This window comes from Scyliorhinus canicula, chromosome 3, assembly GCF_902713615.1.
Source record: "Scyliorhinus canicula chromosome 3, sScyCan1.1, whole genome shotgun sequence".
Taxonomy (NCBI): Eukaryota; Metazoa; Chordata; class Chondrichthyes; order Carcharhiniformes; family Scyliorhinidae; genus Scyliorhinus; species Scyliorhinus canicula.
In genome coordinates, this window is record NC_052148.1 from 82736247 (window position 1) to 82752374 (window position 16128).

Consider the following 16128-nt stretch of genomic DNA (forward strand, 5'->3'; position numbering starts at 1 on the left):
AATGGATAGCTTAGAACAGGATATTGGAAAATTATAATGGATACATATTAGCTTATCCTCTATATATTGCAATTTTTTTTTTAAATGCACAATGCAGGAACACAAATATTTGAGAATGGGTGTGTAATTGGCAAATGAGCTTCCATATAGATCTGTAGGAGGTAACTCTTGGTCGGAAGAATAAGAAGGACACATGCTTCTTGAAATGGCGTAGAGGATCAAAGGGAGTAGAGATCACCAAAAGTAGCAACTCCATTTAGAAAAAAAAGTAAGCAACTCCATGGAGCTTATTTCTGGCAGGATAGAGTTGACAAGATTAGGAGTTATGCTCAACTTGTGTAGAATTTTGGTTTGGCTACATTTGGTATACTGTGAATAATTCTGGTTTGTATATTATAATAAGGATATAAAGGTATTGGACACGATGCAAAAAATATTTGCTGGAACAATATCAGAACTATGAGGTTATACTTATCAGGAAAGATTCAATAGACTGGGCCCTTGCCTCTAGAAAAGACTACAGGGTGTTGTAATAAAGGTTTTAAAATGGTTGAATAAAGTAGATGTGGCGAAGATGATTTCACTTGTAGGAGAAACCTAAACTATATGTGAAAGGCACTAATAAATCCAAAAGAGAATTCAGGAGAAATTTATTTCTCCAGCGAGTGGTTACATTGTGAAATTCACTACTAGAGGGAATAATTGAAGTGGAAAACATGGATGCATTCAAGAGAAAGCTAGATAAACACATGAGGGAGAAAGGAATAAGAGGATATGTTAGATGAAGAAAACTCAGGTGGAGTATAAACAAGTTAGGCAGAATGGCCTGTTCTTATATGCTGTAAATACTTTGTTTAAATGAATTGTAGTCCTCTCCTTTTCAAGAAATTTCTCTGAATCAAGGATGACTTGCTTGATGGATTCTGAGATTACTGTAAATCCAATGCACAATCTTGAGACTGCTACATGCAGGCTACCTGGTGTATGGAGAGTCAGGTAAATAAATTATTAGGAAGTTTGTTGGCTTTCTCTGCTGCCTCGATTTCACCTCTGCATATTCCCGATTAAGTCTCTCGATGTCATTCCGGTGTGGACCATGGAGTAAGTGGTCACACACAAGGCAGCTCCTGCCCAAGGTTACAGAAAAGAGCTCTTTTTTTAATCAATACGGGGTGGAATTTTGATGAAAAGACGTGGGTGAATGTTGGAAGAGTACTTTCCCCCAGGAATGGTATGTCTCTTAGTTACAGTGAAAGATTTGGCTGAAGCTGCAGCAAAGGCAAAAGCCTCTTCCAACATACAGGCGGGGGAAGGGCGAGCTTAAAGGCCTTTATTAAAGCTAAATTCTAGCAGCAGAGGGAACAACTGTGAAAAGATCTCGCCAAGGCCATTGAAGAAGCGGTGACGAGACTTCCGGTGGCGGCCATGGAGGAGTAGGTCGCGCATTCGGCTGCTCCCATCTGGAACCGACACTCGGACATTTTTCAGGAGTTTCCATGGACTTTTTGGAGCAGATTGGTGAAGCAAACACTGCCAAAAAGATTCCCTCTCTGTTGTATGGATAGCTGGACCAGGAGTGGCCGGGTGAAGCGTTTAAGTCCCAGCAGACAGGAGCGGGCACCGAGGCACGGCATGGCGGCCGGTATAGACCAGGGTCCATGGGCGCAGTGGGCACAGGAGCAACAGGAGTTCCTTCGGGGCTGTTTTGCCGATCTTAATAAGGACATGCTGGCCCTGATGAAGTCATCAATAGACCAAATGATCGCAACTCAGGCAACACAAGGGAAAGCGATTAAGGAGATGGAGAAAAAGCTATCCGACCATGAGTATGAGTTGATTGTATTGGCCCTTAAGGTGGAGGCACAGGATGACCTCCACAAGAAGTGGCAGGAGAGGCCGGAGGCCTAAAAAACAGGTCCAGGAGACAGAACTTGAGAATTGTGGGCCTCCCCGAAGGTGTGGAGGGGTCGGATGCGGGAACATTTGTGTCCAAGATGCTGGAGACGCTGATAGGGACGGGGGTATTCCCTCGACCTCGAGCTGGACGAGGCGCACAGCGCCCTCGCAAGGAAGCCCGAGGCGAATGGACCGCCGAAGGCCATGGTGGTGAGATTTCATCATTTCTCGGACAAGGAACTTGTCTTATGGTGGGCAAAAAAAGAACAGAGCAGCAGGTGGGAGAACAGCGTGATACGCAACTACCAGGACCTTGGTGCGGAGCTGGCCAAGAGGCGAGCTGGATTCAACCGGGTGAAGGTGACCTTCTTCAGCAAGGACGTGCAATTTGGGATGCTACACCCAGCGAGGTAACAGCATCACTATTTTGAGACGCCGGATGAGGCGTGGTCATGCGTCAAACAAGAAAAGCTGGACTCTAATTAAAGGACAGTTAAGCTTTGGTGGAATGCGGCGGTCGGGCTGGGTAACACGGTACAGTTTCTAATATAAGATTGTATGCAATGTTGGGTGCGTGTAAAGGCTGTGGTGGTGGCTGGAGGGGGCCCTGTACTTAGTGCGAATTTTCAGGAAGTTGGAGCCTTGGTTCAACAAGTGTCTCCTCATGGGGCAAAGTTAGTGTCTCTGTTTATTTTTTGTTTCTTATTACCATTTACTCACTGGGGCTGGAGAAGTAGTTTAATTGGTTATTCATGTGGGGAAAAAGGTCCGGACAATGAGGCGACAGTCTGATCGGTGCCAGGGGCGGGCACTGCCAGGGTCAGCATGGGTCAGCTAACTCTCGAGAGCGTAGTTGGGGGTGAGCAAGTGCCCAGCTGGTGCTCGGCGGGGGGGTTTTGGGTCGTGGGGTTGTTGGGGAGGGGGGGATGCTACTTTGCTTAGAGGAGGTATCAATTTAGGGGTACCAATTGAGGGTCGGGGCGGCGGCTCCCTGTGGTGACGCTCGAGGAAGTGAAGGGCGCAGGCTCGAGGGGGGGGTTCGCCCCCCCCCCCCCCCGTCGAGGCTGATCACGTGGAATGTGAGGGGTTTGAATGGGCCGGTCAAAAGAGCGCGCGTGTTCGCACATCTAAGGGGCTTAAAGGCAGACGTAGCAATGCTTCAGGAGACCCATTTAAAGCTCGCAGATCACACGAGATTGAGAAAGGGATGGGTAGGCCAGGTGTTCCATTCAGGGTTGGATTCGAAGACCAGGCAGGTAGCAATTCTGATCCGTAAGGGTGTGGCATTCGTGGCTGGGAGAATTGTTGCAGATAAGGGGGGCAGGTATATAATGGTGAGTGAAAAGTGGGAGGGGGTCCGGGTGGTGTTTGTGAACGTCTATGCTCCGAATTGGGATGATGTGGAATTTATAAGACGCATGCTAGACAAAATCCCGGACTTAGAGTCTCAGCACCTGATCATGGGGGGAGACTTTAACACAGTCATCGACCCCGAGCTGGACCGGTCGAAGTCCAGGACAGGGAAGTGACCAGCAGTGGCTAAGGAACTGAAGGGTTTTATGGAGCAGATTGGGGGGGTGGATCCCTGGAGGTTCGTGCGGCCGAGAGCGAGGGAGTTCTCTTTTTTTTTCTCCCGCGTTCATAAGGTTTATTCCCGCATGGACTTCTTTGTCTTGAGCAGGGCATTAATCCCAAAGGTGGCGGGGACAGAATACTCAGCAATCACAGTCTCGGACCATGCCCTGCACTAGGTGGACCTGCGGCTTAGTGAGGAGAGCGCCCACTCTGGAGACTGGATGTGGGGCTGCTGGCGGACGAAGAGGTTTGCGGGCGGTTAGCAGGAACACCCAGGATTACCTGGAAACAAACGATACGGGTGAGGTAGCAGCGGCAACAGTCTGGGAGGCTCTGAAGGCAGTTGTCAGAGGGGAACTCATCTCAATTCGATCCCATAGGGAAAAGAGAGAAAGAGCCGAGAGGGAGAGACTGGTGGAGGACATACTCCGAATGGACAGGAGATACGTGGAGGCCCCCGAGGCGGGGCTACTGAGGGAGCGGCGGAGTCTGCAGGCGGAGTTTGAACTGCTGACCACATTGAAAGCGGTAGCATAGCTGAGGAAGGCAAGGTGGGCAGTCTATGAGTATGGGAAGAAAGCGAGTAGAATGCTGGCACACCAACTGCGAAAGAGGGAGCAGCCAGGGAAATCAGGGGAGTAAAGAATAAGGAGGGTAACACGGGGGGCGGGTGAACAAAGTCTTTAAGGAATTCCATAGTAAGCTATACGAGTCGGAGCCCCCGACGTGAGCGGAAGGGTTGAGGCAATTTTTGGACCAGTTGAGGTTTCCAAAGGTGGAAGAAGACCTGGTGAAGGGGCTGGGGGCCCCGATTGAATTGGAGGAGATTGTGAAGGGTATAGAGGGCATGCAATCGGGTAAAGCCCCGGGGCCGGACAATTACCAGGTAGAATTCTACTAGAAATTTTTGGAAATATTGAGTCCACTCCTGATGAGGACCTTTAATGAGGCCAGAGAGAAAAGACCCCTCCCCCCAACAATGGCACAGGCTTTGATCTCACTCATTCTTAAACGAGGGAAGGACCCGGAACATTGCAGGTCATACAGGCCGATTTCGCTTTTAAACGTGGATGCCAAATTGCTAGCTAAGGTTCTGGCCACAAGAATTGAGGGGTGATAGAGGAAGACCATACTGGGTTTGTTAAAGGCAGACAACTCAATACCAATGTCCGGAGACTTTTGAATATTATTATGATGCCCTCAGAAGGAGGGGAGGCGGAGGTGATAACAGCGATGGACGCAGAGAAAGCCTTTGACCGGGTGGAGTGGGAGTACCTCTGAGAAACGCTGGGGAGGTTCGGGTTTGGTGAGGGCTTTATTGGCTGGGTGAAATTGCTGTACCAGGCACCTGTAGCAAGTGTATGTACAAACCGGCTGAGGCCGGGGTACTTCGAGCTTCACCGGGAACAAGACAGGGGTGTCCCCTTTCGCCGTTACTATTTGCCCTAGCTATAGAACCACTAGCTATGGCGCTGAGAGCCTCGAGGAACTGGCGGGGACTGGTTCGGGGGGGGATGGAACATCGGGTCTCGTTATACGTGGATGATTTGCTCCTGTACATTTCGGACCCTGTGGAAGGGATGGGGCAGGTTATGCGGATCCTGAGGGATTTTGGCAGCTTTTCAGGGTACAAACTGAACATGGGAAAGAGCGAGTTGTTTGTGATCCAGGCCAAGGGGCAGGAGGAGAGACTGAAAAAGCTGCCGCTCAGGATGGTGGAAGTTTTCATTAACTGGGTATACAGGTGGCCAGGAAATCGAATGCCCTGCACAGGCTCAACCTGACCCGGTTGGTGGAGCAGATGGAAGGGGACTTTAAAAGGTGGGACATGCTCCCGCTGTCACTGGCAGGGAGGGTGCACACCGTGAAAATTACTGTCCTCCCCAGATTTTTGTTTGTCTTTCAGTGCCTCCCCATCTTCATCCCTAAGGCCTTTTTTAAGCGGGTGAGTAGGATAATTACGGGCTTTTGTGGGCGAATAAGACTCCGCGAATAAGGAGATCGCTGTTGGAGCGCAGTCGGGGAGGGGGGGGGATGGGGGTTTGGGCAGCCTGGGAGCAGCTGGAGGCGGCGTCATGTAAAGGTACTAGTCTGGGAGCTTTGATAACAGTTCCTCTGCCATTCTCGCCGACCTGTTACTCCACAGGTCCGGTGGTGGTGCCGACACTGCGGATCTGGGGACAGTGGAGGAGGTACAAGAGGGTGGAGGGAACGTCGGTCTGGACCCTGATATGCAACAATCAGAGGTTTGTCCCGGGTAGGATGGGTGGTGGGTTCCAGAGCTGGGAGAGGGCAGGCATCCGAAGGATGGGAGACCTGTTCATAGACGGAAGCTTTCCCAGTTTGAAGGCACTAGAGGACAAATTTAATCTGCCGCCAGGAAATGCCTTTAAGTATCTGCAAGTACTAGCCTTCCTTAAAAAACAGATAGCGGCCTTTCCGACGCTGCTGCCGCTGAGGATACAGGACAGGATGGTCTCCGGCACCTGGGTGAGGGAGGGGAGGGTGTTGGATAGCTACCAGGAACTACAGGAGGCGGAGGAACCCCAGTGGAGGAGCTCAAGGGCAAGTGGGTGGAGGAGCTAGGTGAGGAGTTGGAAGCGGGTCTGTGGGCAGAGGCCCTGGGCAGGGTTAATTCCTCCTCATCATGTGCCAGGCTCAGTTTAATTCAGAATGTCCAATTCATCTAACAGCACGTCTTTCGGAACTTGTGGGAGGAAACCGGAGCACCCAGAGGAAATCCACGCAGACACAGGGAGAACGTGCAGACTCCACACAAACAGTGACCCAAGCCGGAATCGTACTTGGGACCCTGGCGCTGTGAAGCGACAGTGCTAACCACTGTGCTACCGTGCTGCCCATCATGGAGTAGGCAGAGTATGGTGACAAATTTGAGGAGGATACTCCATAAGCCTAAATTGGGTTGGATTGAGTACATGCTTTTAAGGCTTGTAATTAAAAGTGACACTGTGGTAGGCAGAAAAAGCAACAAGAGGAACTAACCATAGGAACGAAATTGCATTGTTGAGCAATTCAATGTACTGTTAGAAACTAGATAGCGGCAGCACAGTAGTACAGTGGTTAGCAAAGTGTTTCACAGCTCCAGGGGTTCGATTCCCGGCTTGGGTCACTGTCTGTGCAGAGTCTGCACATTCTCCCCGTGTCTGCGTGGGTTTCCTCCGGGTGCTCCAGTTTCCTGCCACAGTCCAAAGATGTGCAGGTTAGGTGAATTGGCCATGCAAAATTGTCCTTAGTGTCCAAAAGGGTTCGGTGGGGTTACTGAGTTATGAGGATAGGGTGGAGGTGTGGGCTTGGGTAAGGTGCTCTTTCCAAGAGCCGGTGCAGACTCGATGAGCCAAATGGCCGCCTTCTGCAGTATAAGTTCTATGCTATGAGATATAGTTTAAGTGGGGCCAGCATGGTGCCACACTAAATTGCCCCTTTGTGTCCAAAAGGATAGGTAGGGTTAGGGGGATAGGACGTGGGTCTGGATAGGGCACTCTTTCAGAGTGTGGGTGAAGACTCAATGGGCCAAATGGCCTCCCGCACTGTAGAAATTCTATCATTCTGATTCTGTAAGTAAGTTATGTGTGTATTTGTGTGTGTGAGGAATAAACTACAGCTTTAAGTTTTCATTTAATTTATATTTCTGTATTTGTGTATTAAGAAAGGGAGAACCTGAGTTCACCATAGAATGATGCCTGTATGTCTGTGGGTTTGTTTGTATACCTGCTGTATTGTAATGAGGTTCTGTGACTCTGGAAATAGAGAGCTGTTATCAAAGCGGTATTGGTTTAGGGAAGTTAAAACAAAATAGAAAAAAACGAGATTGTTACCCAGCAACTGGGGACCCACAGGGAAACTGAAAGCAGTATTAGTTCAGTTGGAAGGAGCTGGATGGTAGAGGACACTGCGGAAAGCAGATTCCCAAGAGAACCAAAGTCCCAGAAACTAGGGACTGGGACAAAGCAAAAGTCTCAGAAGACACTTAAGTCAGAGAACAAGAACAGAAATTTGAACAAGATTCCGTTCCGTGAAGTTGAAGTAAGGAGCAGAGGACAAAGCTCCAAATTAAAGAGAGGAAGCTGCAAGGAGCAGAATCAAGAGAAAGTGGGCGGGTGAGAAGCCAGAAGACCGAAGCAGACAGCCAGAAGCTTTAATAAGGCCTGTGCGGCAGTGGTTTCTGTTGGCACAGCTAAGTATCGGAGAGTGTGTGGAAGGCGCAGCTTGAATGTATGTGGCGATCCAGGGGAATGGAATATCGGAATCCGAGATCGACACAGTGGTGGTGGATCCTTGTGGAAGATATTCAAGTAAAAGTACAGTTTTGGAGGAAATCCCAAGGCGAGTTCTTCGAGAGTGGAGATTGGAAACCCAAGTTAAAAGATGGAGCTTCTGGGAGACCACCTGTGGTGACAAGCATCTGAGGGGAGTTGATGAGCAATCCATAGAAGTTGCTTTGGGCTGGCATCTGTGACTTAGTTTCAGACTGTGAACATGAGAATATAAGATAGACTTTTGTAACATGTGTGTTACTCTTGTGAATGTATTTATCTGTAAAAGGTATAGTTGAGGGTAAGGAATAATATAGTTTGTCTTTTCTTGTTTAACAAATGTTTATTCTCCTATTAAAAGTTGATCAGCAGTCTCCTGCTCAGTAGCTGCCCTCCACATTTCTAAACAATCAAAGTTAGGATAGATCAAGCCAGGTTCTGTTGCTCGTTCTGGGTGAATGTGCTTAACACTCAATTTGGCTCTGTTCCGTTACTTAACTTTGGAGTCGCCAGGTATCATTAAGATACCGCCACAAGTTTCAAGGTCAAGTTCAAAGCAATAAATCCATACACCAATTAGTAAGTTCAAACAAGAGACGTTTATTATATTACAGTAATCTACTAATCATGCATATAAAACAATAAGACTAGGCTAATCCTACCACTAATAGACCAAATACTTATCTGGATAAGGGGACTGCCGGATCAGGGAACAACGGTCTCTAGCTTTGTCCTGGGTCCGCAGGCTTCCAGTAGTTATGGACTAAAGGGGGTCAGGAGTGTCTACTCTCGTAGCGTGCGTTGTGACACTTGTTGGCGGCTGCTGTCCAGACCTCTCCTCCTCAAGGTTCTTCTGCTGCAACGGTGTTCTGCTGGGAGGGCTGGCTGGTCAAGGAGAGGCTGGCAGAGAGAGAGAGAGCTGGGGTCGGGGGTCTCTGTCTTATACTCCTCTCAGGGTCTGGGCGGACCCTCTATACACTCGCAATCGATTGGGTCTCTTCCCAATCGATTGATTTGAATTCCCCAATAACGGGGCGGTACCTCGATCACTGGGCGGTTCTTGGGACTTATTGTTTTGGACTTCCTTTGGCGCCAAAAAGTGTGGCCTTCCATTTAATGTATCGATTTGTGTTTAACTTGTTTCCATTGCATCTGGGGATCGCCCGGTATCGCCTCATTAGTATGCTAACTGTTTTCTTTTCATAGTGCTGTCTGGTTTCTGCAGCAGCCAGAACTGGTTTCTGCAGTAGTCTGAATATACAAGCGCTTTGCAAGCTGCTTACTTTTACAACATGTCCAATTTCCCTGCATTCCTTGCAGTCTTCCATTTTGTGTTGGGCAGTGGTCACCCCAGGTGGCTACAGTTCCACTCTGGGATCTGACTTGTCCAGTCAACTGGGATTATAACGGTACACATAAGAGAGATTATTTTACAATAGTCCTTACTATGACCATGATGCTTGTTTTAACTTAATATTTTTGAAAATTGTAAATGTAGCAGTGTAAATATAGCAGTACAGAAATACTATCATCACCACCACCTTGGAATTGCCCAACTAGGATAATGGACTATTGTAATACATATCCTGGTGTGTGTTTATAAATTTACCCAATTGTTTTGATCCCACACAGGTAGCTTACGTAAGTCTTTGCACCAGAGAAAACTTTTCCAAGGTTGGCCGTGAACTTTTGGCCACAATTTCAACTGTTCATCCTGATATAATCTCTATACTTCTGGATCGCATCCGAGAAACCATTGAAAAAGTTGGAATGGTATGTACTGTTTTAACTTTGGATAAACTGCCAAAATTTGTTCATAAACTAGTTGATTAATTTTATTTAAGAAATTGAATTGACCTCTGCAGCCCACATTAACAATGTGAGCTTCTACTACCTGGATAAATGCAATTAGTTTTTATTATGAGGCGGGAAAGCATTAACTGTTTTTTGCTGCAACAATTTGCACCTTTAGCACGGTAAAATGGCCCAAGACGCCTTACAGAAACATTGTATAATGTGGGAAAATGTGAAATTGTTCCTTTTGGAAGGGAGGACAAAAGAACAGAGTATTATTTAAATGGAGGAAAACCTGCAGAAAGCTGCAACACAAAGGGGCTTGGGGAACCTGTGCATGAAAAACCAAGCAGGCACACAGGTGCAACAGGTAATCAGGAAGGCTAATGGAATGTTGGCCCTTATTTCAAGGGGTTTGGGGTATAAGAGTTGGGAAGTCTTGCTGCAACTACACAAGGTACTGATGAGACCACAGGAGCGATTTAATGGAATCGTTTCTAAATATCATTTGGGATGGGTTTTCTGGGAGTTTCCCACCAGCAAGTATCCCACCACTACCTATCGCCACTTAGTCACTTTTTTGGTCCCTGGGGAGTTTCTCACTGGTTTAGCCCACACTTCAAATTGTTTTCATCACTGGGGAGTTGAACTCAGATCGTACCTCCATTTTGAAAGGGTGCCCCGATCTCTAAGTGAGTTTGTGGGTCTCCCACACCCCCCACCCATAGGCAATGTCACACCCACACACATTAGCATTACCCACACCCCACCAAGTGAGGACACCCTGCTCTTCGGGCTGTCCCCCACAGCCCTTATAGGTCTCCCCCTTCCAGACTCCCACCCTTCAACCTCCCAGAGGCCCTACTTACCTGCCTTCCACCCCCCCCCCCCCCCCCGGACCCTTCAAACCACGCCCCCCAACCCTACTTTTATGGCCATGGTCCCCCTCGTACCCTGGCCCTTGCACCTTGGTAGTGCTCCTTCCGGCTTGACAGTGCCACCCGATCACCTTGGCAGTGCGAGAGTGGCAGTGTCAAGGTGCCCGCATTACAGGGGACGGCCCGGGGGCCAACCTGCCCTACCTCAAACCACCCAGGGACCTCCGATGGCCCACGAGACCCCTGGGTCCCATTCGCCTAATTCACGCTTTTCTGGACCAGTACTGAACGGTGCCCGGCTGCAGTCTTCCTGGGGCTGTTGATAGATCCGGAGAGGCCGGTATATACCAGGTTAGTAGGCCATAAGTAGGTTTAAGGACAACTTAATGCGAGCGCCTTACAGGACCTGGGTAGATTCTGTGAGGCATTGTGGCTGCGGGAAGCCCATGGGAGACTTCATCTGGGATCAAACAGCCACGTCGCGTACCCAGTGGGGTGCGACATGGCCGGTAGATCATGGCCCACATCTTTTTGCTCCCCTTATTTAAGGAAAGATATTATTTTACTGGATTTAAGAATCCATGCCCTTCTCAATCGGTGATCTGAGCAGATTATGTATCCTGAGGAGGACTGGTTCCTTCTGACTCTTCCTTGAGGTTGGTGTTTTTCCTCTGGGTCAGCCCTTTTTTAAAAGTTGTTATAATGGGAGGATATGAGTGGTTGGTTTAGTTAATCCGTGGCTGGACTGTTTAGGAGAGGTTGTTCTTCGTATCCTTCCTGTGATGGCGAACGGTGCTGGGTGATGGTCACTATTTTTAGATCAGTCCGTTCATTCTTCTCTTAGGGTTTTTTTTCTTCCTTTCTTCATCTGGGTGAACAGGGTGCTATTACTAATCCTGGTCCGGTGGTCAGGGAGGTTCCCCAGGTTGTACCGGGGAGGAGGGAATTGCCCCCCTCCCAGGGTGCCCAATTGATGGGTGTCTTAGTAATTCTTCTTCTTCAGAGCTCTGCGCGGCATAGGTTGGAGAGGTGCAGGTCCAGCTGGGATATGGGTGTTGGGGTGTACTGAAGGTACTGGGGGTATTGATTCCTGTGTGTCGGGAGGTGCTGGACTAAGCCAGTTTCGGTGCTCTGGCTGACCACCTGGAGCTTGGGATGTTCCTTCTTAAAGATGCCTATTAGAAACGTTCTGAGAGGCTGGGTTTTGCTTCTTCGGTGTACCTGGGTCGAGGGTTGAGCTGAGTTCTGTATTTTGGTTGATATCCTGTTGCCCCCCCCACTGTGGGTGGGTCGCTTTCTTGGTTGAATGAGCAGCTTGGTCTCTTCCTCAGTGATGGGTGGTCGGCATACGCCAGGGAAATATGGAACCCAAGTTGGGCCCTGTTCCTTTGTTATCCTGTAGTTTACTTATGGTAGCTCTAACTCTTTTTTTCCCCTCTTTTTTGAGAGGCTCTGAAGGCTTGATCATAATCAGAACATGTTGTTGTTGGTCCTCTCTGTACAAATGTATCGGAAAATGTTGGTTCTGTACTGGGCCTAAGACTGGGGTTAAGTTATGCTGTGTGGTATATATGTAACTCCCCTTTAGAACTGGGGTTTTTGTGTATTTTCTTTGTTTTCTTTTGTAAGAGCAGGTATAAAGAATCCATGATTGGTTCCTACATGGGTGCAGACAGGGCTGGTAACTGAGGAGAGGAAGCTGTGGTATGTCATTTTTGCCTTTGGTGCTGCTAGAGTTGAAGGAGATATTGGGTGTGCCCGAACATGATGTGGAAAATTTAGCCTAGGAATTGTGAGCAGACATGTTGTGGGAGGGTGTGCACCGTTTTATCATGTTCTCATCCTGTTTCTCCTTTGGTCTCTGATGGGGCTTATTGAGGCACTTAGCCATGTCTAATGATTGTATTGAGCCAGTTTTAATGTTGTACTGAGGTACATTTAGCCCCTTTTCTCCTTGATACTGTAATGTGTTTATTTTGTAATTTTGTTGTGTTATTTACAAAACTATAACATCCTATTACATATGCTTCCTAAAAATAAAATTTAGCAGCACTTGAAATTGGCTGGTGATAACTATTATAGTATATATGTGTTTCAAAATATATTGCTAACATTTTTATTTTAACTTTTTTTATTTCTTTTCACAAAGTCAAAGCAAATTACACATCCTCTGACATTATTTCTGCAGTTAATGGCATAATACGTATTCCCACTTTGGAAATGTTAATGCCATTTCCAATGCTATTCTAGATCGTTTCTATTGGGAACGTGTTACTACAATTTTCATCACTGAGAGATAGATCTCAAAATGGAATAAGAAATCAAAATGCTACAGGGCAACATAATATAGTCATTTTGAAGAGTCTGTGAAATTGAAATAGCAAATTGAGGTGGTTAAGCAGCAAAATATGCATCGTGGGAATATGAGTGTAGGAGAGGTATAACATTAGATTTTATGATTTGCGCACCATGAACGGCTTTGTACAACTTAAACACAAAGTAAGCATTTGGGCACAGAAATGGATGTGAATGGGATCTACATCCTAATATCTATCTTGAAAACAATATTTAAACGTTATTTCTTTTGAGAGACAGAAAATCAAGAATTTTTTTGTTGCAGGTTTCTCTATATCTATTTAAAGAACTTCCCCTGCACCAGTGGAAAATCAGCTCAACTGAAATGGATGTAATTCGTGAATGGCTTCTGAACTACAATTTATCCACTGTGGAGAACAAATTAGCTTGCATCATACTTGAAGGACTGAACTGGGGGCTTGATGAACAGGTATGTTATAAGATTGTAAGTGGGTGGCATGGTGGCACAGATTCACAACACCAGGAACCCAGGTTCGATTCTGACCTTGGGTTACTGTCTGTGTGGTGTTTGCACTTTCTCCCAGTGTCTGCGTGGGTTTCTTCCAGGTGCCCCGGTTTCCTCGAACAGTCCAAAGATGTGGAGGTTAAGTGGATTAGCCATGCCAAATTACCTTTTAGTGTCCAATGGTTAGGTGCGGTTATGGGGATGAGGCAGGGACGTGAGGTGCTCTTTCGGACAGTCAGTGTTGCATCGAATGGCTTCCTTTTGCACTGGAGGGCTTCTATTATTTGCAAAGTGGCAAAAGTAACATTCCATTAGCAGCTTACCAAAGCTTTATCACTCCTTCATATATTATATTCTGTCAAGGTAGTTTGTTTAAGCTGGCCCACACCTCTAACACCAGGAATAATAATTGCTAAAACTAATCACAGATTACAGTCATAGAGTTAAATTATTGTTTGGTCTGGAAACTTTTCACATGAGACTATTTTATAAGTTCAGGTTGTAGCTTGGGTGCACCTAACATTTAAGAGAACTTTACACATGTAACTGAGTTTATATCCGAGATGTGTTCATCAACGACTACACTTCAAAAAAGCATTTCATTGGCTGTAAAGCATTTTGAGACATCTGGTGAACGTGGAAAGTTCTGTGCAGAATCAAAATTCAGAGCTCCAGCGTCCCAGGTTCGATTCCCGGCTTGGGCCACTGTCTGTGCGGAGTCTGCACATTCTCCCCGTGTCTGTAGGTTTCCTCTGGGTGCTTCAGTTTCCTCCCAAAGTCCAAAGATGTACAGGTTAGGTGGATTGGTCATGCTAAATTGCCCTTAGTGTCCAAAAAGATTATGTGAGGTTACTGGGTTTCGGGGATAGGGTGGAGGTGTGGGCTTGAGTAGATGCAGACTCATTGGGCCGAATGGCCTCCTTCTGCACTGTAAATTCCATGATTCACTGACAAACTTTTAACTATTTCTTGATTTACAATTTTGCTGTTTTTTTTTATAAATGTCTCTTTAATTTTTTATTTTTATAAATTTAGAGTACCCAATTAATCTTTTCCAATTAAGGGGCAATTTAGAGTGGTCAATCCACCTACTCTGCACATCTTTGGGTTGTGGGGGCGAAACCCACGCAAACACGGGGAGAATGTGCAAACTCCACACAGACAGTGACCCAGAGCCGGGATCGAACCTGGGACCTCGGCGCCGTAAGGCAACAGGGCTAACCCACTGCGCCACCGTGCTGCCCCATGTCTCTTTAATTTTAGGTAAAATGCCCAACAACAAGCTTGGTCCTTAAAAGGGAACAAGGTGCAAAGTTCTCACACCTGTAGACAATTGTATAAATAATTTTGCTGACTGGGTGTACTGTTGATCTCCAAGTCTTACAGGGAGGTGTTAGGAATGTCAAATGTATGGCAGCATGGTGGCGTAGTGGTTAGCACTGATGCCTCACAGTGCTGAGGACCCGGGTTCAATCCCAGCCCCGGGTCACTCTCTGTGTGGAGTTTGCACATTCCCCCCGTGCCTGCGTGGATCTTATCCCCATAACCCAAAGATGCACAGAGTAGGTGGATTGACCATGCAAAATTGCCCCTGAATTGGAAAAAAAAGAGTTGGCCACTTTAAAATTTGAAAAGAAGGAATGTCAAATTTATGAAGGCTCGTATTTTAAACTGACTTTTGAATTCCATAATAGAATGGATTTGGGAGTCTGGAAGATAACTAATTGGCATTTCAACCTGGACACAAGTCCCCTGTGATTCACAAGACACTGCAGATGGGCTTTGAGAGGGAAAAATTAAATAGCAAGCCACTGTAATATTGGCTTACAGGGTTTCTTAAGATCTCACTGAACCTTCTAGAGTGACCCAAGATAACCTGCAAGCATTAGAGAGAGAGAGTGCAGGATAATAAAGGTACCCAGCCTGGCACCCGAAGCAGAGCAATCGTTGACCCTACTGTTCACCATGCAGAACACAGATGAGAGCTTATGCTCAGATTGAACAGTTCAAGTTTGTGAGGATATGAAGGAAGCTGGAAGATTCACCTAGCTTGGACTGCAAATAAGGAATCTCCAGTGTAACCCGCACAGTGAAAAATCAGCTCTGGAATTAGAAGTTAGTTTGTTATATACAGCACAGAAGGAGGCCATTCGGCTCATCATGGCCCACAGACTCACAAAAGAACTACTCAGTTAGTCCCATTCTCCAGCCCAATCTCCATAGCTCTCTAAATTCATCCCTTAATACCAGCTGGAAAAGGAAAAAGGAAACAGAGTATAGCTTTTCAACTGATTCCAGGAGAATAAAATTATATCCAAGGCACAAGATTATTGGCCATGTTTAAAGTAACATGGGGAAACCTTTCTGTAGTTTAGAGTATAAGTTGCCCAAAAAATAATGTTTAGCCATGTTACCTTTAGCTTACTTGTTCAGTCAGCATCTTAAAATCGGAATTCTTGTCATGTGATCCTTCCAGTCAAGTCACTGGAAATTCAAATATCTTTTTATTGTTAGTTATCGGTCTCTACCAGGATAATAACAACATTATAGTATATAATTAGCAATGTGTAATTCTGCTTCTAAAGTGAATATTTTAAGCTTCAAATGCCACAAAGTCTAATTACAGTTATTTTGAAACCTCTGTTCAGTCAGAAATTAATTGCTTTTCAGGACTTTTGGTTAAGACTGTATTTTTTTAAGTGTGTTTGGTAAAGCCGGCCAGAGGATTCAGACACTCGGACGTTCTATGAACAAAATAAAACACCAAGTTTATTTACTTTTCCTTTCCCTTTTTTCTCATAATGAACTTTTTAATATTCCAGCAAAGTCTCACTTGGAAATATAGTTCTAAAGTAGATTCTTAGATACAGTTCTTATTTGAAATAGCAAG

At 46.4% G+C, this 16128-nt stretch overlaps 1 protein-coding gene across 4 annotated transcripts in view; it reads left to right on the plus strand.

Annotated features, from left to right (window-relative positions):
* epg5 (ectopic P-granules autophagy protein 5 homolog (C. elegans)) overlaps positions 1–16128 on the plus strand; it is a 236083-nt gene that overhangs the window by 82212 nt on the left and 137743 nt on the right. For all 4 annotated transcript variants that reach the window (XM_038790783.1, XM_038790784.1, XM_038790785.1 and 1 more), the window contains exons 13-14: positions 9378–9518; positions 13038–13202. In XM_038790783.1, coding sequence (XP_038646711.1) covers positions 9378–9518; positions 13038–13202 — 306 coding nt within the window. The remainder of the gene's footprint in view (positions 1–9377; positions 9519–13037; positions 13203–16128) is intronic.